Source organism: Dermacentor variabilis, chromosome 1, assembly GCF_050947875.1.
Source record: "Dermacentor variabilis isolate Ectoservices chromosome 1, ASM5094787v1, whole genome shotgun sequence".
Classification (NCBI taxonomy): Eukaryota; Metazoa; Arthropoda; class Arachnida; order Ixodida; family Ixodidae; genus Dermacentor; species Dermacentor variabilis.
In genome coordinates, this window is record NC_134568.1 from 41,192,762 (window position 1) to 41,220,349 (window position 27,588).

At 46.8% G+C, this 27,588-nt stretch overlaps 1 protein-coding gene across 2 annotated transcripts in view; it reads right to left on the minus strand.

Annotated features, from left to right (window-relative positions):
* The window catches only part of LOC142576687 (visual pigment-like receptor peropsin), a 289,960-nt gene that overhangs the window by 44,868 nt on the left and 217,504 nt on the right, over positions 1-27,588 (minus strand). Inside the window, exon 4 of one of the 2 annotated variants that reach the window (XM_075686923.1) lies at positions 11,761-11,992. In XM_075686923.1, coding sequence (XP_075543038.1) covers positions 11,761-11,992 — 232 coding nt within the window. Of the gene's footprint in view, positions 1-9,453; positions 9,944-11,760; positions 11,993-27,588 lie in introns of those variants that run through there. The other variant, XM_075686931.1, reaches the window with a different exon arrangement.

Genomic DNA, 27,588 nt, shown 5'->3' on the forward strand with positions numbered 1-27,588 from the left:
CTAGCCATGCTACTACGTAGTTCCGGGGTTCGACGCTATTTTCGTGTGCGCAAACCTTCTGCTATTTTCCAATCAGAAAAGCCGTGCGTGGTGAAAGTACTGGGGTTGCTTGAAATCGAAAATAGTTTGCACATAAAACAGTAAACGGAACCTTTGGACTACGAGTACATTAACCAGTGTAGCTCATACGCCTCCGCATTTACAGCCTTTCGCACGAAAAGATGAGGTGACATATAGCGTTTCTAAGTTTTGTATTGCCTTTCGGAAGACGGAAAATTTTCTGCCCGATTTCGAAAATACAATGGCCCTTTCTCAAGGCATACACTCCTAAAGCTGTCAGTAATAACGTCCGGCCACTTAGCAGGGTCACTTCGGAGAATCTTGCAACGTACCTGTTTCTGCGGGGGTGTCTGTACTTCTCTGTTTCCGCAACAACCGTCTCATTCGTCCTTTCGAGGCACACTTTGTGGGTGGGAACATGATTATTTGAAGCCAAACTAACAAGAAACAAGTGAGTCGGTTCTTGGAGTGTTTTATCCTGGCGCTCGTCAGTAGAAGGAGGCTCATCGGGGAGGTTCGGCACCTGTTGATCAGCAGTAGTAGAAATCAGGCGTGGCGGACCGCACACCTGGAGCTCTGTGGCAGAGGCCCAGCCGAGTAGCATAGACGTTGCTGACTCGAACAGGACAGGGCTCGGTTAGCGTCGGTTGCTCAGAAATATGGACGACCGAGGTTGGCACCGTTTTCACATGATCCGGACAACCAAGATGAGTCAAACCTTGCTTCTCGCCAGGAAGCCGTGGTGATGGAGTTGGCAAGTCCTCCACAGAAGCACCGTCAGTACTATTGGGAGTTTGACACGGACTCTGGGTAGAGCGATCATACTGCTTCGCGGAAGCTGCATTCAGTAGGTACTTTGTCATCTTTGGTAGCTTCTTTTCACGCTCTTCGCTTTCTAACTTTGTCTTTCGTTTAGATGCGCAACTTTGATGCTTCCGACCGAGCATTTTCGCATGAATGGATGCTAATTGTTCACCGGGCACTTCGTCAGTCCGACGCGACCGCAAGTGTCCAACGGTGGCCGTCCCGATGACTGGCGCACGCTGCCTGGATGGTCCGTGGCTGGCCGAGAGTGGTGCGTCCCCCGGAAGCTCCTCAGCGGGCGGGATTATGCAAGCTTAACCGGCGGCTCGGGGCTGAATCGCAGCCCGCGATCAAACAAGAGACGAACAACGAAGATTTTCATATCTTGAATATTTTTAACCTTGAATAGATTTGCATATCTTCCTTCTATAGACACGCGCCGCGTCTGTCTGTTACTAGCGCCAAAGCAGGCGTTCACATACGCATAGAGTTCCTTGTACGAATTCCCTCCTGCTCCGTAGAAACTCACTCCTTCACCCGTTCCGGTCTCATCTTCCTATTGGCTAGGAACAGTCGTCTGTTTTGGGAGGTTCTCGATTTTTCTTTCGCCTCGTCGACGCCGAGAGCGAGAACGAAGGGGAGAGGGCGACTCCTAGCGCGGGCGAAGTTACGCGCCCTCCGTCGCCTATGAATCATCTTCTACTTTTTTCTGGAAAGTTCGGCGGCCAGTCTGACCTACTCTTTCCGTCGAGCACGCGCGAGGGTGCGCAGCCACTAGGCAGGAATGGGCCCTGGAGACAGGCCTTTGTGTCCAGCTCTCCAACTTCCCCCTTCACTCTTCCACAACCCTAGCCCAAACAGTGAACATTCCATGCCCCACGGTACGCGGACAAAAGCACGTCTGTCGTCTTCTTTCCTTTCCTGCCTAGACTCTGTCATCAGACTCATCATCATCTGCTATCGGACTCATCCTCCCCCGCCCAAATTACCATCACGGTAATGAAAATACGAATGGGAGGCACTGTTGAGTACTGCAGCACATCGTTTCTATGAGAAGGACAGCGGCGGAACTATTTGAGAGATGGAGGTTGGCGTGGTGGTGACGAGGGGCAAGGGAGATTTAGGCCCTCATCCCACATTACATGTTTTAGGTGTTTCCCCTTTGCCCCTCCTCTCCAGACAGCACTGGACAGCCGGACTGACAGGAAACCACGAAAACTCTTCCAAGCAAACGCACCTCGCTTCGTAAGAAAGAGGGCCCGGCCGGGGTGTGGGGAGGGATTCCTGTTTTTGCAGCTCGACAAGCTCTCGCCAAATGATCAGGCTAAACGCATGCTGTTACATTAGGTGGGGGGCCCCGTCTACTCATTCTGGTTTTCTCGCTTCATACATGTCGCTCGAAGTTCCGTTGCCCATGGTTCCATATACTAAGCAGGTCAGAATAAATGGGCCCCCTTCTCCTACTGTCCTAGATAAGGCCCTGACTGCAGCCCCCCTTCCCCCTTGCCCCCCCCCTCAATCTACGAACTCGGTGAATTGTCAAGCAGCGAGTTATGCATTGGCATCGAATATAAGGGCTGCTGTGTAAAATTACAATTGCAGGGGCGCTTTGCATACGTTTAATGTTTTGGATATGGCTGTGCATTTGCTAATATGAATTGGCGCTTCAGAGTTGTGTCATATGAAGAGCTAAATTACCCTTCCTCTGGGGGTTACAAGCCTAATGTGTGCCTCTTGATACTGGATGGCAGATCAAAATGTGTTTATCGCTTTAATATTTTTAGTAGAGAAATAAAGCATCAAAATAAAACGTTGCTTTAATTCCGTGTTACCAGTCGTCTGTCGTACACAAAACAAAGAGTTGGTCTAATACTGCGTTCTAACTGCAACTTTTACATGCTTTCAAGAATCTAAAATGCTAGATTTCAAACTGCAGCAGTAGTCGAGTCTGTCAAAAATGAGCTACATTGTGCACCTCATAAATGAAAATAAGTTCATGCCTTTTAGTAAGCTTAGATGCAGGCCGCAGTGAACTTTCTTGTTATTATCGAAATGTGGGTAAGCTTGCCATAACAAGCCTTGTTGCCCTTTCTTATAGGCAGATCCAGTCATATCCATTGAACTGGAGGACCATATTTTGATCCCTACTGAGCATCATGCTTGCAGATCTGGTCCTCAAATTGTGGCTTGAGCAGTGGCACAACCAGAGGTGGTGCGGGGGGCACACTGGGCACGTGCTTAGGATGTGTCACAAGTGATGTTTGCGACACACCAGACTAATGACACACCTACGACATCTGACAATGACCAATATTCTATTTATTAGCAGGAGTATTTTAACATTGGTGCCGAACGAGGATGACTGTTGGTTATTTCTTTTTTTCTCTAAATCTAACAATTGAAGTTAGTTTAGCCCTTGACTCTTGCAGTCGTTTAGATGTTTCGCATGCATTTCAGTAGGAAGACTAAGAACTAAAACTTTCTTTTAGTGCCATGACCTTGACAGTCTTGATGTTGTTTTACACCATGTCCTCGTGTTGACTTTTGCACACAATATTTTTCAGGCGCCCGCTTTATATAACGCAAGAAGGCAGCTGCAACGACACAAGGATGTCAAAGAATCAACCCAGCGCGACTTCACGTAGTGCAGAGGAGCGGACGCCAAAGAATCGAAATACATTGCCATGCAATTTAGACAAGAAACATATAATGTTGGTATATTGGGTGTACCATTTGACGAAATGTCAACAAAATCGAAATAGAGTATGTCACAGCAAGATAAAAATTCACACGTGCTCTAGGCAGTCATCTTAACATGGTATATTCATGTAATGTCTCTGACGAAAAAGCCAAAATCAAGTATGCTCTCTGGAGACAAACTCATAGGAGGAAGTGTCATCGTAAGGTTAGAAATGTGTTTTAAAAAAAGCCGATGAGTTGTGAGAAGTGACTGTTTTTTGTCTTGTCTCTCAACAGATATATCCATGGGATAAAAAAAAAGGTGGTACAATGAAATAGCATATTTGTTTAGTGACATGATACATAATTGCAATGAGCACGGTGCCTGTGTTCACTATGAACAGCAATAGCTCATGCTTGGTTAGGTGCTTACATACATCTATCATTTAACTGCTTTAATAGCTTTTATTTAACAGCATGTGAATGCAATAGTGCAAATACAAACTACTGTGATTCTGTATTTTAAACGCTTACTTGAAGCAGGCAGATTTTCATGCCTTCCGTTTGTCTAGCTTTTTACACTTAATTTTAGAATTATGGCTTCCTTTTATGTTCCAAAAGGGAAAGCATTGGGGGAAGATAATCCGATGTTTAAGAAGTCATTATTGATTACGGGCATGCTCACGAAACCTGTTCATTAGAACCGCTCGTGCCTCCCGGAGCGAAAGGAATGAGTAATTAAGGCCTTTAACTGTGTACACCGTGGTGCGCACCTTACGTCTTAGAAGCCCCAGTCACTTTGAATTAAAAATTATTTTAAAAATAAAATTGTGGCTTCTATCTACTTGCCAACGAAGTATGCTAGTGGAGGTAGAGATGTGTTCAATGCAAAGAACAGAGCATCCGAGTAGAACACTTGTTCATCAATTGGCGGCTGTGAACATATAGTGTTAAGCAAAAGCCCCTTATTTTCATGGCTTGTGTAGACATAAGTCTTCTGTACTTAAAATAGAGTGCACAGTGAGGTGATTTACTAATGTTCCTAGACACATATGTACTTGTTTTGAGACAGACATTCTGTAAGTGCGATAATTTTTCTTACTTTAGGGCATCTTAACCACTTCAGTAGGAAAAAAGCTTTGGTTTCAGGTAGTTGGTTCAGTGTGCAAGTGTATGCATAGTCGTATGCAAAATCCACATGCATGGAAAGGATATGTGAAACAGGATGGTGCCATTCTCAATTTATGTTTTGGTTTTTTGTTTGTCTTTTTCGTACACTTCCCTGCCTGTAATTATGCTTATGTTGCCTTTGATGCATCATATTCATCACATCTGATTTTTGCTTCACATCTGAAGCCATGCTATACTTTAGTTAGATTGCATATTCAACGAGTCACAATAATTGATCATGTAATTATGCAAGCTGCTCCTCAGAAGTATAGCATTCTTACCATAATGGGAATGAAAAGCTACCCCAAGACAAGAAATTTGATGCGCAAGATTTAAATGCCAATGCTCCTTGCAGTGTTATACTGATTTGTTACACGCTAGATAATATTGTAAATTTAATTTTATTTATTTGTGAGAAAGTGTAGTGGATGAATTACAACAGCACCACGAAACTACTTTCGTGAGGAGGCCAACTGAATAAGAAATATAATGCGCCTCTGTACCGGTGAGACCGGGCAGGATATTGCTGCAAAACCACGATAAGCCACACTTAGAAACAATGGGGTGCAGTACATACATGAATAACTTTATGTGAAATATAAGCAAAGCTAGCTAGACCTGCGGCCTCACATGAGAATATACAACACATTTCTAAATGCACTGTACTTTCAGTCAGGAGCATCCATACGCCGTACAGGACGTGATCAAATGAGCTGCTGTCTTAGAATATGGCACACAAAAAACGTTTCTTGCACAATTTATCTACAGTACCAGCCCGACGCTTAACAGCTCATCTGGCAACCTCTGCCATATAAGTGCACGCGTTTTGAGCCAGAAATGCGTTTGCTGGCCAGTAATGTGGCGCATATTTCTCTTTGATCATACTGTCAATACTTTGTGAGTTTGCACACGTGTGTTCTATGTTCAACTTTCAATTGTATACTTTATTTTTGAAAAGAAGGAGCCAATTGAAATTAAACGATACTTCTACACTAATACTGATGAAACATTAGAGAATATAATTGTGTTTTATTACAAGATGTGTTCTGTAATATTCATGGGCATCATGGTAATTTGATTTTATGTGTTTGTCAGTATGTTTTTCAAATTATTATTCCGTTTGTCTTGTGATTGATCAATAAAGATTTCGACCTTTTAAGAGAGAAAATGTCTCATTTGAGTAACTCGGCTACTACAAATTACATCTCATTCACCAAGCATAAGTGCAGAAGCTGCTTATGAAGGAATCAAATATTCCCGACATGTAAGTATTGCGAATCCCTTCAAACGTGACCATGGATCTACAGCGTGCTTTCACACTATTGGGAAGAGTACTAGCACTCTGTTCTGAAGGAGTACAAGCAGTCTGTTCAGGGGAGTAGAAACATTCGGCTTCGAGGAGTAGAAGTACTCGGTTTGGAGGAGTATAAGCACTCGGTCTGGGGGAGTACTATCACCCCTGTGGGGAGAGTATTAGCAATCTGTAGAAGAGTACTAGCACTCCCTGTGGGGAGAGTATTAGCACTCTGCGGAAGAGTACTAGCACTCCCTTGCGGTGGAATAACAAAACTCTGTCAGGAGGAGTTGGCCTACTCTCTCTCAAAGAGGGTCGATCTACTCTCGAAAAGAGAGTGAAATATGGGGCAAGCAGATACTCCCACAAAGAGAGTGCGCGGAACTCTCTTTGTTTTTAGAGCGTAGCTATAGCGTCGCGCTGCTAGGCACGAGGTCACGCGTTTGATCCCGGCAGCGGCGGCTGCATTCCGATGGGGGCAGAATGTGAAAGCGCTCGTATACTTAGATTGGAGTGCACGTTAAATACCCGCAGGTGGACAAAAAAAAAATATCAGAACCATTCTCCCTTGTGAAGGGGGATGACCAACGGAGTTGTATATATGGCGATAAATATGTTAATACTAAATATGTTGACTGAAAATAAAATACACATACCACAATGAATTTCGCTTTTTTCCCACGATTTTGTTGTTTCACTAAGCTGCACAATCAATGCTTTTTTTTTAAAAAAGCTTTTTAACATGCTTTCGTTTGCTTTTCTGGATTTATTATTGGGTCACGAAGGTGTCTATCGCTTTATGATCGCATTGATATACGGCCAGTGGCTCTGTGGCGACACTGGAAAGATTCTAGGCCAATGTGAAGTCTATACATGACCGGTGACGCGTCGTGGGCACACTGATGTTTGCGTAACATTGAACGCAGAGCTTTTCAAAGAGAAACGCCATGAACCGCTTTCCGCATGGCCGGGACACGTCTATGTTGAAATCACCCACAATTACAATATGTGTGGTGTCCGTGGGGGTGATCCAGCTAAAGGTGCGTACGCTTGGCGTTTGCGGCACGATCTTCGTACATATTACGTGCCGCCCGCCGTCGCCGCGCACATTTTCGCTTCCATTCACGATCGTGCTCTTTGTAGCGCTGTTCTTCCGCAGTCCTCACCACAAGCGGCCTACCATTGTACCCATTGTACGGGTGGAAGGGAACTGAGATAAGATTACGTGGTTCGCCTATAGAGCCCGTTACGCGAAACCGCAATCCATACTAAACAGTGTCTATTCCGGATTTAGTTCCTTTATTACGATATTTTGTTTATCACAACACGTTTTGACACTTCTCGCGATCAAACGCAGCTGCGGCATACCCGGCGATACGCTTTTGCTTTATGCTTTAGCTTTTTTAGCTCTGGGGTGGCCGCCATCTTTTCTGCCTACGCACACAAACCGCCAGAACCTAGCGTAGAACAGCTCCACTGTAATAATGCAGAATTCTCCACTACGTCGTGCTTTATAGTCAGATCATAGTTTTTGCGCCTAAAGCCCCAGAATTTAATTAATTTAATCGAGCACCTACCCATTGGTACATTCCCAATCGCATACCCAGTGACCCAAGTCGTGCATTCGGGCGCGTGACCAATTGTACAACCTAGTGGCGCTTTTTATTGTCTACTTAGCAAGACGGCTGCCGATTTCTATTTTTTTTTTACAAGCAATGCTTTACGTAGGTCGACATGTGGCGCAGCATAACACTTCGGTGAGCGCTTGGGCTGATCGTGCGTTCGAATTCCCAGCACTTTGCCCCGGTTCGCGCCGGTGCAAGAATCCCGTTTGAGCCGCATGCGTAGCGATACCGCCTTCGCAGGTCGCTGTCTTTGGAAACTAATCCCACAATTGGGACAGCGGGGTTAATGGAGCCTCTGCCAATCTGTCACTCCTGAAGGAAACAGGGCGCCAGGCGGGCGGACGCTTGTGCCCAATTTGCGTTCCGGTAGGTGTCCGGCGGTGGGCTTCGAAGGAACCACCTTCCGTAGCTGAAGCAAACACCCTAATGCGGCGATGCGAACTTGTATTAGAAGTAGCCACAGAAGCAGTAATTTTACCCAATCGAGCGCAAGAAGTTGTCGTCGTGAACTGGCAGGCTCGACAGCCAATCCTACATTTCATGGACATACATTTGTTGCGCCATAATTGAAGCCTCGGCTTCAGTAGAAAAACAATTTTAAAATTTTCATTCAGAGGTAAATTTCATAGTAACGCTGTATCCGCTATTTCGGGTTTCGCATATTCCACATAATCTTTTAGGGCCACTTTCAAATCTGTGATTATGACACAGCCTTTTTATGTCTGCCGAAGTACATGCAGAATTGTGTCTTTATGCCGTAGAGTTGGGCTAACGTTGAAGGCATCACTCACTCGAAGCTGAACGTGAACCACTGACTTGTAGGTCATTTATGTTTTTTCATACAACAATGCAACATTGTGGAAAGGTCAACGAATAATGTTGATAACATTTGCAAAATTATCAAATCACATGAAGTAATAGCTAAGGAAAAGCTGGCTCCCGTGATTCCACTTTCAATTAGCTCACCCCAGCTGTAGCGTCTATCGACTCCAGTGCTTGATCATTTTGACACAGCGTCCACATTAACTTTCAAGCGGGCTCCCAATGAAGTAGACAACCGCTCGTACAAAAAACGGCTCGTCAGCGAAGGCCGTTTCTTGGCACCCTGAGCACTGTATATAAGATCCCACATTTATGAACACGTACGAATGTTATCGCCATCACGGCAAAAGTGAGACACAGAATATGATGGTTTTCTGCGATAGCCCATCTTCCCGCTGTGTGGAGCTTTTAGCACTTTGAAGTAAGAAAAGACACGTATACTACACGCAACCCGGTAAGGCAACAACCTTGTAAGGCTTAAAAAGGCTAAACCAGCTAACGCTGCAGCATACCGATTCAATGGCGAGACAAGAAGGCACAACTAGAGCAAACGTTTATACTTTCGCTGCTACATAAGCATACAATAAAATATAACTGAACAAAAATATCTAATTGGAGCTTTACATGCGCCGGTGACTCCTGACTTGAGTAGGTAACTTCAGTAGCTTCCAGTTTAATCTCTACCCTAAAAAGTAGTTAACATCGGGCCGCCGCGCTAATCGCTGACGGTGACCCAGGCTTATTAATCAGTTATGGATGTAAGCTTACGTCCGGCCCTCATTAGGGTGTCCAAAGTATGCTTTTTGGTGAAGCAATAGCACGAGAATTTGTCTTAAACAACTCCTAAAGAACTGAGATGGAAAATTAATTATGTAGAGGCAGCTGCGTAGACTTATACAGTAACGATGGAGTAGCCGAATTGTTTTGAAATAATGTGGTTACAGGAAGTTACAGATGTTTGATGAGCGGTTATGGCGGCTAGGGCTGCTTATCGCTCACCTTCACGACCCTCTGCACGGGCGCTGTCTCCCCCTTGTCGCGTAACGTAATGTCACGTGGGCACTCTTGTTTGGGATTACCACGAGTCCGTGGTTTTCGACTACCCGCTGTTGCCGGGCCGCGTTGCTGCGAAGTTGGTGCTGTGCCATGATGGACTCTGCAGTGCGCAACTGTCCATCTTGAAAGGCTCGCCAGAGTAACGGACACGCACGGCAACGCACCCTGCCAACCATCACCATAAGTAGGAAGACGCGCTGTCGCAGACCTCATCGGGAAGGCAATGCGCAGGGCGTCATCCCGAGTCAGCGGCCTCGAGTCTTCTGTCGATTCAATACCGTCGCTTCCATTAAGTGCATTTGCCAAGCAAGCAAATCCATTCCATGGCTCTTGTCGCACCGCGGACGTGCGCATCAACACGAGCGAAGTTCTTTTGGTTTATCGCAACGCCAAACACGGAAATGTGGGAGAACACGATGTAAGAACGACTGTTCACGAAATAAGAGTGATGGGGCACCAATCGGAACGCAAATCAAAGCGCGGTCGTGGGTGGCGCACACACAGGTAAACACACTAACGAGGCGGAATAAGTTGATTGCGCTCGACAAACAAGCGAAACGACCAGGAAGAGCGGGCGTGCGAGAACGTGGCAACTGCTGCTAAGGCATGCTTGCAGATGGATAAGAACTGACGTTCCTGCCAGATCGATCAATCGAGACCATTTGCCATTTGCGCTGACGACGGCAGGCTTATGACCCTGCTGGTTTTACAACGCGCGAAAAAGCGACCGGAAAGGCCAGGAGAGGAGCACGAGGTCGTCCCTGGAATTTGTAGATCCACCGCGGCGCGTAGCTAGCCCTGCCACGTTAACCGCCACGGCGTTCTGTGCACGACGTGCGTGTTTTAATTAAATAAAAGTGTTATAAATGTAAGAAACACTTTCTTTATAAGAGCCATTTATGTTTCAGCGAGTTCACGAAGCACTTGGATTGTCTTCTTGTACGAGCCTTATTATCGGTTTGAAAGCGTAGAAGCAGTATATAAATATTTTCTGTACACATAATGTAGCCTATGCCAGTGTGACTGGATTAAAAAGTCGAAGCAGAGCATTTTTATTTATACGAACACTCCAGGCGATTTTCCGTCGTCGCCGCCATCACCTTGATGTTCCGTGTAAAGTCCAAGTGCGATATCATTGTGGCCGCGCGCCGTATGCTTTAGGTGCGAGCGAAGGCTTGCAAGGGTGAGCCGAGAACTATGGTGGTTTCATGCAGCGCTGTTTTCTGACGCTCGCAAGGAAGGAAGGCGGGAAGAGGGCGCGCCACCTTCTCGTGTGCGCAAAGGAGGGGGGCTGGCGAGGGCAGGTTAGTGTGAGTCTCCTTTCTACTGTAGCTGCGGCGGCTGAGCGCGTCCTATTTTAGAGGCACTGAGTTTGAACGCCGGCAGACCGGATACAGCTGATGGCTTCATGAACGCTGTGCTCTCGCGTACCTAGTTCGCATTGAAGCGAGTGGAAGCACGAAGGGGAAATCGCTCGCCGCTGCTGCCGCTCTTCACGCCAGTGTTCTGATAGCGAGTGTCTGCGGTCATCGAGTGAGACGTGTTTCTGCGTGCATGCGCCCGCGCGACAACGTGTTTGTTAGTTTAGTCCCAGCCGTTTACGCAGCTGATAAAACGGCTAACCTTACTTCGTATAGCTGCCTAATAATTTTCTATTGCAATCAATGTTTTGCCCTGCGGGCGAAACTGGGACTTTTTTATTTACACTGAATTTTTTCACGTTCCGAGCGTCAACGCGCTGCTCTCTGGGGAGGCTGAATAGCGCCACCTGGAGTCACAGACTCGCACGTAAGAGGACAGGCGGCTGAAGACGAAGCCATGCGCTGATAAGAGACTCGCAGCAGCGTCGTACCTAAGGCCTCAAATTAAAGGTGCTTTTTGTTAATTTCGTGACACTATTAAGGTCAGCGATAGCTTAAGGTACGTGAAATGACCACAGCTTTTACGCCTACAGACAACGAGCTGCGATGCAACAAGTTACTGCACATAGCTATAAGATACCGCTTTAATGACCAAAAGCAGTGAAGCCGGCTCACTGAGTTGAAAATGTGCCATTATCTCTCGACACGATATATACAGGCACTTCCTGGGAAGCTCCGTGCGTAACAACGTGTCTAAGTGCGCTATCCGCTACTCTACATCAGGATAACAGACAATTTTTCACGTTACCAAACGCTTCTTCATTAAGAGCAGCAAAGCGGCAGGATACGCCGCACAGTTAAGCAAGAAATTCGCGAGAAGAGGCCCCACCATGGTGACTGAATCTTGGTTCGCCCAGAAGTCGTCGTTCATATCGGTGGGGCGTACGACGGTGGGCTTGGGGACCCGGATGTGCGCCGACGAAGTGCGGTAGCAGACAACGACAATGCAGGCCGGCACCAGGAATCCCAGCACAAAGTAGACCACCGTGAACGACTTGTAGCTGGCATCGTTGTGTCGCCAGTCAATCGTGCATGACTGAAACGAAGGCTCCATTCCGTACCTGCGACAGAAAGCCCGGCACACGTGAGTGAAGCGGAAACTCAACTTTACAAGCGGTGGTATCGGTTTCGAGCACGGTCACTTGAATACTTATAGTTTTTTTCTGTTGTACTTTTTTCTTATACGGTTGTTCGCTACTATACTAGCGGACAACTGTCTGTGGCATTGAAGGCAAAAGCATGGAGTAAGAAAGCACAAGTACGGACGCTCCTGAATATAATCCCTCATACTGGGGTACAGAAAACATAAACAGCATACTTATTATTGAATTAAGGCATCATATATGTAAATCTACCTCACGTTCGACTCAATTTCCTGCTTCCCTCTTTCGTGTTTGGGCGAATGTTCAACCGCCGGTCGTGGACGCTATGCTGATTCAGTATCCAAGAAATTGAAGGCGCTGTCAAATTCCGCCGGACTACTCGGCGCAGTAACACACGCCCTGAAGCGGTGACAGTCTTATTTGGTTTGGTGTATTAAGCATGTTTCATCAGGTCAAATAGTCCACCTGCAGGTGCACACATCAATAAAGAACGAAATGGTCGGTATATCGCGTTTTCTAATTTTAGCATTAATTTGGTATTCGTTGTACTTTCAGCATTGCGAATACGGAAACGTCCTTTAAGGCACAATTTTGGTTCAGAATTATAGAATTAAATACGTGTTTCAATAGCATAGTACCATACCAGGCACCTAGGCAATAAATCCGACCCACGTGGTTTTCACATGACATGGCAGGTGAATGAGCATCGTGGGCTATAGGCATCCAAGCACGGTACCGCAGGTTAGACGATGCACAGTAGCAATAATTTGCTCGACAGAAAAGCTTAAAAATGCAATGCCACTACAAGGTGTCCAGGGGGCCACAAGACGCCATGGTGTTTATATGTTGAGATCACTCTTTAAGCAATCGATTTTCTTTATAACGACGTCAAAACTGCGTGAGCAGGGACGCCACCACGAGCGCCGACTAAAGGTCACATCACGTCATGACGTCAGTTTAGCTATCGGTTATGTTGTTTTTGTACAAGAACGAGTGCATGTATATTTGATACATTACCGAGTTTCAAGGTAATAATTATTACGTTAATAGGAGACACATGTGCGCAATTATGAGCAAGCAAGATACAAATGCATATATATAAAAAAAAGAATAGCTACAGCTCGAACAAATGCCATGTACAGTAGCGTACATAATAACGCAATACAGGCATCAACTCCCCAAACAAGGAAATAGGGAATGAAATTTTCCGCGCAAAGTTGAAGCTCGAGAGAGTACGTTGTGGCGCTACACTCTTAAACAAATGTAAGCCCTTTGGGTGTCGTATATTGCCGCGCAACAGTAATCGTCATTCGTCTTGCTAGCGTTTGCTTTCTGGAAAACGCTGCGCTCGCTACTTTTCAGTCGAGAATGCTCTGTCATGCTGATAACGCGCATGCTGTTAGTGAGTTGGACGCACATGGCTCGTAGCGTTGAGGTACGGCCTCACTTGCGGAAATAAGCGCGGGGCTTAGCGTGCGCTTAAAAACGCGCGCCGCGAAAGGCGCTTTCGTGGCAAGAATTCGCTAGAATAACAGCCTGGGCGTGTTGGTTTTTTATCCTGGTGTTAACAGCGCAAAACGTAGACGGGACGCGAGACTAGAAGGCGACATCAAAAGCGCTGCCGGAATACGCGCGCCACCTTGCACGCGCTTATTTCCGCAAGTAAGGACATACCTTCAGAGAAAGGAAATGCGCACAAGACTGATGAGGATTATTGTGTGGAAAATACACACCACAAAGGTTGCACGTTTGTTTAAGAGTGTACAAAAAAAAAAAAGAATGCGTGGCGTATGCACAGAAACTATGTTCGCAAGAACTTTATGCGCAAAGTCGTGAAATTTTAATAATTCGTGCAGAATATATACGGAAGATTACTTGAGGCAATCCCGGACTTTTTCTTTTTTAGGATTACGAAACACGTTTAGACAAGTGAAACGTGAAGTTTAGAAACGTTTAGAAACGTGACGAAGTAGTCTCATTTCTTGAGATAATCTCCCTTGAAAATGACGCACTTAAGTATTTCGGCAGCGCACGGATCCCGGGTGCATAGAAATTTATCGGATTTCGTCGCAGCCCCCTTGACCTCGTCGTCCCTGCTAAAGCGTTGACCTCCCTGAAACTCTCTCAATGGTCCAAACAAGTGATAGTCAGTTGCAGGGAGTTCATGGCCATATGGCGATACGGCAGTGCCTACCCACTGAGAGCCCGGTAAGCGCACATTGCACGGTGCGCGGTACTCTGGCGCGCAGTGTTTCGGATGAAAAGGACGTCCGCGTGGTATTCAAGTCCTACGGTTTTTTCGTGAGAGCAGTGTTTATACGTTGGAGAAGTTGTCGGTAAAGTATACTAGCTGTTGATACCCTCAACACTGGGGAGGAAATCAACATAAAAGAAATTACGCAGATTCAACGCGCATCTTGGAACCTGCGTGAACCGAAGCTCTCGTGAAGCGGTTAATCAAGCGCTATAAATTTGCCCACCTCATTTTTTTCGTAATGAAAACTCCCGCGCGCGCACGTGCTCTCGTCAGCCGTGCTATATGCAATGTGACACCCGCGGCGATCGCCAGCGTTGTTTGCTGGAACGGATATTAACACAGCTATGCAGACCCTGCCAGATCGTGCGGTCGTTTTCCCACACGCTGTAGCAACAATGGTTGTGCCTGTCGGTGCAGGGTTTCTGCAGCGAAACACCGCGTTCCCTCACATCCCGCAAGCGTGCCTCCGCGTGTCAATTGTACGAACGCCCGCTGAGAAGTACCTGCGAAACGCTAATGGCTCCGATGTAAGGAGGGCCCGCACACGCGCCAAGACGAGTCCGTGGTCGGGACACAGGTACAACCTGCTATTGATTGTGCGGCGCACGCTGCAGCTCGACGCTGCGAGGGGGAGGGGGGGCCCAGACGCGCCGCTTCAGCAACAGGAGACCGAGGCGACAACGCCGACAAACACGCGCGGTTCAACAGCGCGAAGCGGATGCACAACGCGTTTGCCGTGAGCATGCTAAAGTACGCGAACGCGAGGCCAACGCCAGACGACAACGCCGATAAGACCTCGTTGTTCTAGCCGATGCTGCATCGTAGACATCGAGTTCTTTCTCTCCATGTGTGTATGCGCGCGTCACTCCACACATGTTTATTTATCCACGATATGCTTACTGCATCTCATACTGTCTTACTTCGTGCAACATTATAACATGCTGCTATCGCATTCATTGTTCCGTCCTTATGATTTTTTAAAATAAATAAATTGAGAAAATTGTTCCACGGTCGGCTTCTAATAGAGGACCTCTAGCACAAAAAGCCTGACGCTGTTACCGTTACGGCACGTACGCCTGTGAACAAAAGTATACGGACGAGGGACTGCGCGATAGATCTGATTTTCTCCTTTGCCAGTGAGTGCAACTTAGGGCCAAACAATGAAATCTTCTTTACCTCAGTAAGGAGGCCTTGATTGCGGTGACGCCACCATGGACCATACAATGAAAACTTCCTTACCTCAATAAGGAAGCCTTCATTGCTGTGAGGCCACTTTATGTCACTCTGAAAGCTTCCTTACTGAGGGGCCCTCAGTGAAGGCTTCCTTGGTGCTTCCTTAGTGTAAGGGAGCGCCGAAGCTACCTTGATGCATCCTTACGCCGCTCCTAGCCCTCAACGGGCGCTTCACCTCATTGCTTAGCCACGCGACGTTTGCTTGCGCATGCGCGCTTTTGCCTGCCTGCGAAGAAGCGCGAGCTCGGTACGTCTTGCCAGGTATGTTCATTTCAATCGCACGTTCAGCATGAGTGGCGTTGCTAGGCCTTGCAGGACGCCAGCGTGCCAACGTTGCTGGAGCCCATCGCGTTTTGCGCTATAGTGTGGGACGTTTTTACGTTTAGTAAGGAAAACTAGAAGGAAGCGTGCACGCGTCTCTATGATAGCGCTTCAATTTAATATTATGTGACGATACAACATATATTTATTGAATAACGGTGTTCGTGTGATGCTTTAAAGGTGTGTGATTATACTTGCCATAATATAAACAGAAGAGATAGAAATAACGAAATAACTCAACAACAATCGTGAATCGCGAAGAAAAGCACAAAAAATACTCGAGCCCAGACATGCGGCAACCGCTCCTTACGCGAGGACGGGCGAAGGGAGCTTTCAGACTACGCTTGCTTCCTCCATCGGTCCTTCGCTGTAAGGAGGCCTCACGTAAGGTTAAGAAGCGGTGTAAGGAAAGGAGCGTTTCATTGTTTGGGCCTATATGTCACTCTGAAAGCTTCCTTACTGAGGGGCCCTCGGTGATGGTTTCCTTGGTGCTTCTTCAGCGCAAGGTAGCTCTGAAGCTACCTTCATGCGTCCTTACGCCGCTCTTGGCCCTGAACGAGCGCTTCACCCCACTGCTTAGCCACGTGGCGTTTGCGTGCGCATGCGCGCTGTCGCTTGCTTGAAGAGAGGCGCGAGCACGGTACGTCTTGCCAGGCATGTTCATTTCATCCACACGTTCGGCATGAGTAGCGTTCCTAGGCGTTGCTAGGTAGGCCTTGCACGACGCCGGAGTGCCAGCGTTGCTGGAGCCCATCGGGTATTGCGCTGTAACGTGGTACTTTTTTATGTTCAGTAAACAAAACTAGAAGAAAGCGTGCACGCGTCGCTATATTAGCACATCCATTTAAAAATTATGCGACTATACGACGTCTATTTATTGAAGAATTGTGTTCGCGTAAAACTTTTAGGAGATCCTCTCGAACCCAGGGATGAGGCACCCATTCCTTACGTGAGGACGGGCGAAGGGACCTTTCAGAGCACGCTTGCTTCCTCCATCAGGCCTTCGCTGTAAGGAGGCCTCACGTAAGGTTAGGAAGCAGTCGAAGGAAAGGAACGTTTTATTGTTTGGGCCTTAAACTTAAAGACTGCAGTCGAAACTCGGCGTCGCGGATTTTCTAGTGCACTCGTCAGTTTCCGTTTATGCCTGCCAATTACGAAGAAATTCCGTTTTTTTTCGGCGACTTTGTGGTCCGTATAATTTGCTCATTGGCGTACACTTTTCCACCAAAAAGGCGTGCCTCATAAGCGGATCTATAGTTTTGACATGGATCTTTATCATGAGGGAAGGGAGCACGAGTCAAGCCGCGACTTCGCGGGGTTTTTTTTTTCCCCTCTCCTCAGTCGTGTATACCTATGTATGCATGTCTGAAAGACTCAGACTCAGACATGTTAAATCTCGAAAATTATGTAAAATTAGTTAACACGTCATCACACGCCAAAATGTGGGCCGATCCCGAAGATATTGCAGTAAAAAAAATTGAGTCTGACGCTGCTCTTAACGCATTCACAATAAAGTGCGGTGAATAGTGCATCCGCTCCTATCTGACCCCCAAGTCGCTCAGGAGGACTCATTCATACATTCAACTGGAGGCTGAACCGCCTTTCAACTTTTACGACCTATTGATACATAGGTTGTTCTTTTACCTTATTTCCATTTTACATTTTTTGTGCTTTTCTTCGCGATTCACGATTGTTGTTGCGTTATTTCGTTATTTCTTTCTCTTCTGTTTATATTATGGCAAATATAATCACATACCAGGCCCCCTCAGTGGCCAAACTTTCTACGTTTTAAAGCTAACGAATGCGAAAGAATGACGACTTTTCTTTATAAGCTTGTAGCTAAAAATATTCAGGAAAAAGAAGACATCTCTTAATAGCGGTGCGTGTAGAATTGCAGAGTGCTATATATGCCGCCGATAACTTCGTGCAAATTTTGCGCAAATCGCGCTGATCTTGGATATAATAAGCTTATGATAACTAGTCCAAATTGAGGCTGCGTTATCAGTGAATATTTCTTACGCGCGTTCCGCCGCACACAGTTTCATTCAGCAGAACAAAAACTTAACGAAGGAAGGCGACGAAGAACGAGATCCAATAGACTCGAGGTAAAGATACTGCGGTAAAGCATAACGACAAATACAAGACTTACGAAGGCACAACATCTATCGCGCCTACGCCTTTCAGTACGAGCCGAATGGGAGGCGCAAGGAAAGTTGTTCTGCGAAAGACAATTACCAGTGGGGGACAAAAAGAAATAGTCGGCGACGCCGGCATTTACCCGAAAATTATAGGATGCTGCAGGCCAGCTATTACAGGTAGTACGTAAGCAGAAACAGCGCTGCAAAAAGCTCTACACAAGCTTTTCCTGCATCAACTAACTGAGGAGCGCAATATGGGTAACAACTACCGTTGGTAACTGCCGATCTTCCGCTTGAATTCACATATTGTAATACTCGTGCATGCGGTGAAGCCTCCGGTTAAATCAGTTGTTCGATCCACTTTTCCCCGTATTTTCTATAAAGTAGGGAGATCTTGCGAAAGAATACGTATTTCCGTTTCGCATTTCCGGCGAGAAAGGCTTTTCCTTCATTTTCGACCTTCAGAGCAGATACATCTCGACGGATCCAGGGACCCCATTGAATTGGCCCTGATAGTGACCAAACTGTGAGAAACGCAGTGCCTCCGGCGAGACCTCAGGCGTAACTCGGGCTGGCCCAACCAGTTCTGACGTCTTCGAGTCAATGACGAGCGGAGGATGACGTCACTGAGGCGTAGCAATTGCCGGAATACAATCGCGAAGCGAGGTGACTCGCAGTTTCGTTCTCACAGCGTAAAGTAGTGCGCAAAAGCAAATTTCCTTGAATTTTCTTCCTTGCATTTTTTTTAATGCTCTATAAAGGAATACGGATCGCCTCGTAATTTGGAAGCGTCCACAGACACAAAGACACTCACGTGGAAGAATAAAGAGATACATATTTGTAGCATCATATATTTATGGGCGTTTGAAAAATACGATTAGCCACCACGGTGACGCAGTGGCTTTGGTGTTGCGCTACTAAACCCGAGGGCGCGGTATCAACACCCCAGCCCCGGCGGCCGCGGGGACGAAATGCAAGAACACCTGTGTGCCGTGCATTGGGTGTATGTTAAAGAACCCCAGGAGGTCATAATTAATCCGGATCCCCCCCCTACAGCGTGCCTCTCAATCACCTCGTGGTTTTGGCTCATAAAATCGAAGTACGATTGAAACAGACTTCAGCAACAATATCGTGCCTGGATTCGATGCATCTCCCTTCTTCATTATTGCACAACGAGGCATCCTGTAACACACTTGATGTCAAGTGCAGCTGCTGCGATGTTAAGAGGCAAAGCAACTGCCGAGTCTTCTTACGTGGACGAAAGACATGGAGACATGACCAGCAAAAGCAGTTGCGATGTTGCAAAACCTATGCCAGAGTTGTGGAACATTGCTGCACTTTTTATCCCTTTTTTCAGCCATTCTGCGTGTTGTCAGTGTGCTCCATTACTCCGCGCGAGGCAAGCGGCCAGACTTTTTTTTTTACTTTGTCGCAACCAAGGCACCCTGACGCAACGAATACTCCATGTGATACATTGAAAGGACCCTGGAGACGGGGATAAACAAGTCTTGGTGGACTTGGTGGGCTTTTACGTTTTAAATTTGTTGGCATCAAAGAGCGTCATTGAAGACCAGCACAGACCGAGTGTCACATAGCGAGTGCTTAATGTCGGCGTCTTCGTCGATCAGTGGTACCTGCCCAGTTCCGCATCTACAGTGACCCATATCGGCGTGAAACAGATTCGTTGAATCGCGGCACGTATGTACACATTGCCACATACTCAGTAACCTGAGTTGGTACGACGGTTGGTTTCGATCCCTTTCCCTCAGCACAGTATCCCCATGCTGTAGTAACCATTCGACCATGGGCTACCCATGACCCAGGTAGGCGGAAAAGCGGTTAGAGACATACATACATATACATACATACATAGATAGCCCCAGGAACGTGCGAGATGTACCTTAAGAATGCTAACGCATTAAAACGAAGGTGCAGCTGGTGATCACTTAACGCGTTTTAGAAACCGCGGTGTTCATACCTTAAAGAGACACTACAGCAGAACAATAAAGCAATCTAGATTGATAAAGTATTCTTTGAGCAATTTATTGTCCTTAATTGCACGATAATAGGTCGATTATTAGCAGAAGAAAAAGGAAGCGCAAGGTTTCATTCTTTCTTAATTTAGCGCCGAAATTTCAGCGCCGGTACGTCAGTGGGACGTCACGGATTTCAAATATTTTTTTTTCGTATTTGGGCTGCGTTGGCTGTGCAAAAGTTCGCGAAACTTGCCATATTCAGTGTTTGTTTCCTTTAGGAGAAAAAAGTAATCAATCTTTACTGCCAAAGAATTAACTGGGCTCTAGCGGACGCTGCCAAAATCCATTGCGTCACGATGAGCTGGTGTGGACTCTTCAAGGCGGCATTGCCACCTGTCTTTTGAGTGTGTGTTTTTTTGTTTTGGGCTTATCAAGCGTCTTTTTGCGGTGAGAGTGGTGATTTTAGTATTGTGGAAAAATAATTTACGTATACAGAAGCAATCCTTTTTCTCGTTAATGACCCTTTAAACCAGAGATTTCAATGGTGTGCATGCCGGCCTGAGCATCGCTCTCTCAAGCTCGGCTGAGGAGGAGGAAAGGCAGAATTACAAATCACGAGTGCCCTGAGAAATGGTCAGATGAGAACACTCAGTTTAAAGCAATTATCGCATTAATTGGAAGCGTGAAAAATACCGAGCAGGAATGTTTCTACTGCTTTATGTTTACATTATAACGTCCAAATACGTACTAATTGCAATATGAAAAAGTTGTGAAAACAAAGGGAGATGCCGTAGCGACTTTCGAGCAAACAGCGTTATATAGCTACAGGACTACACAAGTACTGTTAAGCACAGGCAATTTCCAGTGACCCGTTTTCCAGTAGCCCTCTATCTAGCCAGCGCTGTTTGTTCAGAACGTTAATGCTCAGCTACCTATCCAAACTTGGCACTTCTCTGAGCTAGAGTTTGTTAAGAATTTCGCCGATCTGCCGACTAAGGCGTACGGTTTCGTGTTGGCCGTTTTGCGTTTGCATATGAAAGTGGGTGACACTGCAGCACGCATTAGAATTCTCCTTTTGATGAAATCAAAGCGGAGACGTTGTTTCCATTGTTTAGACGCACGCTGCCCGCATTAGGCTATGTAGGAAGAACAAAACTTTGGAGGCTTCTTGTAGATGACGGCATGATTTTGTCCAATAACATTGCTGAAGTATAGCCTACATATTGAAGACAAACTTACGCTTCAGCTGCAATGAAATAAACGTTCCTGCGTAATAGGATTAGGAATCCTGCAAAAAAAAAAAAATTTAGTGCGCTCTCGAGCGACTAACGAGGGCCTAGTGCATGCTCGTAGGCTCCGTAAAAACTCATTTTTCGCTAACTGGAAAACACGAGAACCATTCTTGAATTCGACTCTGTCTATCAGATTCTGGTCTTGACAGCCATAACCTAACTTAACCTAACGCCGTTATTTTTGTTTAGGGGGCGATGACCTGCATGGGCTGTTTGAACTCTTTTCTGGAATCTTTTAATCCCATTCCCCATCCCTATACAGAGTAGCATGCCAGCGGTTATATACGCACCGGCAAAATTCTCTGCTTTTTTAATAAAGAGCCCTCTCTCTCTCTCTCGCTCTCTCTCTCTTTTGAACGCCAAATATATGTTACTTTTAAGCATGAAATACTCTTAGCTCCCGTCGTCGGCGAGCTTCAAGTGACCTTGAGCCAAAAGCCAGAGCCATTATCAGGGCACACAAACGATAAAATCGGGGCGATCAGTCAAAACGTAAAAGAAATGTAGTCTCTGGCCCCCAACCCTTGATACAGGACCGCATTACATACGCTAGTTACCACCCAAACAGGTTACAAAAAATATTGCTTCCGATTTCTTCCTAATGTTTGTTATAAAAATCACTCAAGCTGTCAACTTCTAGTACGCTGAAGTTTTATATCTCATTTCCAATAGCGGCGTTCAAAAGGCAGATACAGGGCACCATACACATCATTGTATCCTTTAGCGCTGAGCGCTGAACGCCAGCGGTCCACGAGTTCCGCGGCGCGGGTTTTTGCGTCGCCTCGAGAGATGACGCCACGCTGAGTGGCGCCTCCTTCAGGTGCTCCTACCCGCTGCGGTGGCTTAGCGGTTATCGTTAAGCATGAGGTCGCGGGATCAAATCCTGGTCGCGGCGACCGCACTTCGCTGGAGGCGAAATGCAAAAACGCCCGTGGGGGTCCCGCGCATTGAGGGCACGTGAAAGATCCTCTAGTCCTCAGAATTAATCCGAAGTGCCCCACTACGGTGTGCCTCGCAATCAAATTGTGATTTTGGCACGTATAACCGCAGAATTCAATTAATACTTCTTCCAGCTGGGCAGTGCACTCTGTCTCCCTGGTGTCTGCCGCTGCCTGGCGTGCGGCCTAAGACCAGTTTTATTCTTCTAGCTGGGCAGCGTCCACATGGTCCAGTGCACAGTATGGCATGCTGCGGTGTGGAATGGTGTGGTGTGCGGTTCCGAACATGCACTACATTTTAAAATTGTGGCTAGTATCATCTCCAAGCAATATGCTTTGCCGGTTGCCATTTCATGTTCACATCTACTCTCGATTACGGGAGAGCCAGTAATCTTCTCTTTTGCTGCATAACTGGGTTCACAGCTACACGACTAAAAATTTGAAGTGCCGTAGCGCGTTGGAGGACTCCGTGTAACGACAAGCCGGGCGAACGAAACTCACGGGAGCACGACGGAAAAAGCGACATCGTGCTGCTCTTGTCGTCTGTCCTCCAGTCAAATTTCGTTCGTGCAATGTAGTTAAAGACGTGACTGAACCATACTCTTATAGTTCGATGACAATAGGAGCATGTTCCTGGAATAACTAGCCTCCCACCCGCCTCTCTTTTCGCATATTGTTTGGGAGAAAGTTAAGCATGCACATATTATACTTACTCACAACCTCTAATCGCGGCATCGCGGAAGCTTGAGCACCTGACAGCGGATCATCTCGGCAGGGACAACTGACAAATGCCCTTTCGGTCACATCACTTACGACTAATGCGAAACATTTAGTTGCATAATTATACTGATTATAAACTTGAATTTGAAAAAAGAATTTCTTTAACAGGCGCTCTTTCAGGATCTAATTCTTCCGTCGTACACTTGCCTCCACAAACGGCTCCAGGGAGGATGTCATTTACTTCTAGTAACTTCCACAAAGGTTTTCTGTCCAAATCCAGAGATTACACGCAAATAACTATGCATGCTTTCTTTACGCTGCTGTTCCTCTTCTGTATTATTCCTTATACTGTACTGCTTATCTTGAAGGACGATTATCTTAATTGTAGTACCGCTCGAAAATGTGAGTCGCAGTCTTTCGTAACCATCCGTTCGGTTCCTTGTTTCTAATCACGCGTAAGCTTGATTATTACTGGTACCCAGCCACGCAAGCCTAGCGCAGAAAGAAGCTCCAGACACTCGCGTGCTACGTGCAGAATAAATCTGAGGTTTCCCACACTACCTATGTTGCATTACTGTCGGTTGAAAGTTTCCATCCACATCATCATTCGTAAACTCGGAGCCACGGGCGCTGGTGCTTCAGCGGACTATGCATTACAAAGATCTCGCGTAATATACCCCCGAAAATTTTGTTCATGCTCCTCACGCTCGTAGTTGAAGGAACGAACATTGCGCTTTCTGTCTACTTGTTTGGTCGTGCCTTCCATACCCATGACCTGCCAAGCACGGCACGTACTGGCGAGTGAAGATGCTTTCAAAATGGCCTGCTCACCATGCCTTAGTGGGGAGTGCAAGCTGCATGCGCTAGTCCGGAAGCGAGTTAGAATATACATCCGCTTCATTTTCATGTGCATATATTCGGCCTCATCGCGTGTCGGCGGATGGCAGCAAGGCTCACCGGCAGCATTGTAAAGCGAAGTGATGATGGCGATCTCGCGATGGAGGAGCTCAAGCTTGAAGGCTGACTTATGCAAATTGGGGTTCACGTCGTCCCTTTTACGTTTGTTATTCGGCCATGGCCTTGCGCTGTTAAACACGATGCTGCGGGATCAAATCCCGGCCGCGGCGAACGCATAACGATGCAGGCGAAATGCAAAAACGCGATGCACGTTAAAGAAACCAAGGGTGTCAGAATTAATCCGGAGTCTCACACTACGGCGTGCCTCGTAATGAGATAATTGATTTGGCATTTAAAATCCCCAACTTTATTTTCAAATTCACGTTTATAGTAGGGGCTTTGAATCATTCGACGCCTTTCCGCCACAATTACACACCGCACTCGTCGACTCCATCTTGTCCTCTCCCTTGCGGAGTGCTTTCAAACAATGCGAACAAACAGGGTTCTGTTGGAAAGGTAATACTATGTATGCGCCTCAGTTCAATCGAGAATGCCGATGTCGAGATGGAAGGTGCCCTGAAGCACTTTCTGACGAAGTTCAGAAATGCATTTGGCATTATGTGACATCACTTGAGAAATATATTATGCCGCAAGAAGTCCTTGAATGCACTTCATTCCAGTGGACCTATTAGCAATTTCGGTGCATTTCATCTCAGCGCCTCCGCTACGCTCTCGATATTTATTCCACACAGTACCCGCTGCTGCAAAATCGGGAGTCCGAGTGGCCACGATCACTCCAGGGCTGCTGCCGTGCAGGGTGCTAGGGGAAAAGACAAGTCCTGAGGGACGAGAAAATGAGCTTGGTGCAGGGTAACATACATGACGAATATCCGAAAAAAAAAAGCCAGCGTGAGCATCGTGCACCTCGCTAAAGTAACACCTTGCTTCCCCAGGTCCGCAGCGTTTCCCAAAGGTTCTTTCACCGCACTCCTCACCAGCAGCAGGGCCACAGATGTTCCGTTGGCCCGCTCGCCGTTGTCAATGTTATGGTGCTTGACCTTTGGTAGATACGGTGCTGGAAATGTTGCCGCACCCTTCATCAATCATTTTGATTTCGGTGCTTGCATCGTTGCCAGCTCTCAGGCATTGGACATGGGTCGAGGCGAGAACGTCATTCATAGCAGCACGCTCGCCGGGGAAGCACGCCGATGTGCCTATGGTGGAGCGCACCTCTTTCCCGCATTAGTCTTCCCAGCATGCGTAACCATGACGCGTTTTTTTTTTTCTTGGAGGGGGGGGGGTAGGCACATTGTTGGTTTTGTGCATCACGTGAAGTCCCTAGCACCGGTTTTCTAGCACGCGTCTCGTTATGTTCACAGGTTCTCGATCGCCTTAGGTGCCGAACGCGTTTCACGACAACCAACCAACTCGTTTGCGGATCTGTCGGTCAACACCAACATCTGCTTCGAAAAGACACGATGACGCTTGTTTTTCATTTCTAGGCAAGAAAAACAGTGACAAGGTGCAGGCGGCTGCAAGTCTAGCTGCAGTTTGCTGCCGTCCTTGTTCTAGTTTTATCTTTAGTTGCGCAGGCCACATCACATACGGCACGTTTTACACAAGTTTTATTTTCGTTTACTTTGTTTGAGAGACCCTGGAAATTAGTGGGCTCGCTAATACACAGCGCAACTTCTTTATAAACCATAATGTTTCACTTGAGTGGTCGTGGTATGCATCATTTGGGAACCTCAGGAAGATCATGTCGCCTCTATACAAAGGCTTCTGCCACCAAGAAGAATGTGCCTTCAAGGTGGTTTGTGTTCTAGTTATCCGCGTTTTCATCGAGCAGCACATTGCGGCAACGAGCGCTACCGGCAAAGCCGCTTAAAACGTGCCTGCTTTACGCATTACGCTCTGTCATGAGCAATGACACATATCCATGGCCACGAGTCCCACTGGCGCTCGCAGCAATGCTCAGGAAAGCTCAAAGTCAAAGTGAGGTCAAAATTCGAAGAAGGCACGATCAGTATGACCAGAACACGCCAAAGAGAAGAAAAGTGCAACGCACGCAGGTCGGGAAGGAATGAGCAATAACTATAGTCGGATACAACTTTAGAAAAAAGGGGGCGTTTACTCCTCCTAGGCGGAGGCACACGAGCATCCACCAATGGGCGCGCACTCTGGACAAACGTCATGAGCCGGACGGCCGGTGACCCCGCCGACGGAGAAGATGGCCGCCCGCCCTTCGAACTGGGTGAGGTCGCGTCAGCTGTGTGCTTCAGCCCCTCGTCAGAGTGAATTCCAGAACTGTTTGTGATGGTCTATCATGCGGGAAATATTACTGCGAGGTTACGGTGCGGCATTTGTGCCGCGTGCGTTTATTCTGAGCCGTGATCCGGCGAAAGAACATTGCAGCGAGCATCGCTGGCGCTGCGCTACGCTTTGCCTGAAAACAGGTTCCCGCGGCGACCGCTACGAACACACATCCTGTGTGTTTGTTCCATGTTATTTTATTTCGCTCCCGAGTGAAGTTACGACGAGAAACGTTTTCCAAACACTGGTGCCTACTGTTAGCAGCGGGTGTGTTCGTGTACTGTGTCGCTGCGTTTTTCGTCGGACGGGGTGAAGTGATTGAGCAAAACCATTCTCAGGGGAAATCAGAAAAGTGTGCGTGCATGAAACAAACCTACGAGTGTCTCAGCAGAAAAAAACATGGCTGTGGCTTAGCTAAGGTTAAGCCCAGGATGCGAAGCATACTAGCCTTTATTTTAGTTGTTGAACCACTGTTTAGCCTGGTGAACTGCTGTTGCTTGGCTATATTTGGTTCGGCTAGACGAAGAAACAACTCATGCAGGCGAGCGCACGAGCTGAGACTCGGCTATGTAGCTACGCAGCCGCAAGCGAGCGCACGAGTTGAGCCTCCGCTTTTGCAGCTGTTATGACGTCATATGGTAGCTACGCGGCCGCGCGCGGCGCAGCAAGGAAGAGCGTGGTTGTGCGGCTAGTATGCTTCGCATAATATTTGCAGAAAAGGCCTTCAACGCAAAGATTTGTCGCCGTCAACTTAGCGTGAACGATCATTGTTAACAGTGAGATAGCCGAGTGTCTAGCAACGGTGTTCGAGCGTTGTGTAGCACCGTCGATTGATTGCTGTCCACCAGTGCTCACTGCACGCGCAAGCTGTAGAATACGTGCTGTGATACAGTCACGCATAAGGTGTGTTGCCAGTGCTCGATATGCTTTCCCACAAGACAGCTCCGCGCTGCTTTTCGATTCTCGTGATATGTTGCAACTAAAAATTCCCAAGACAGTGTTAAGAGAACGGTAAAAAGAAAAAAAAAACATACGAGAAGGTTGGCATAGCAGCTTGTGAACCCGCTCCTAATACCTGTACCCGCGTCTGCCTGTAAATGCGTGTGTGTAGGTTTTCAGTTTTCTTGCGTTCGTCTAATTTATTTATTTTCCACATTTGTTGATATTTTAGATTTTCTAAGTTTACACGTTATTGTTTGAATATGTGCCTGCTTCCATGCGTGTTTGCTCTTACTCTTATTTCTGTCCTTTTATATTATATTAGCATTTGTTCTTGCTAGTTTTCTTTCAGCAAAGTCTTTTTAACTTTTTCATTAACCCATCTCCTTCAAAGCACTAACTCCTGTAAACTGCAGGGCTGGCTTCTTCTATCTCATTAAAGCCTTTCTCACTGGTCTACCTCGTCTTCTCAATCTGCCTTCTCGCTGTGTTTTCTGTCCTTGCTTTTTGTGTTGTTGCTGCATTGTGAT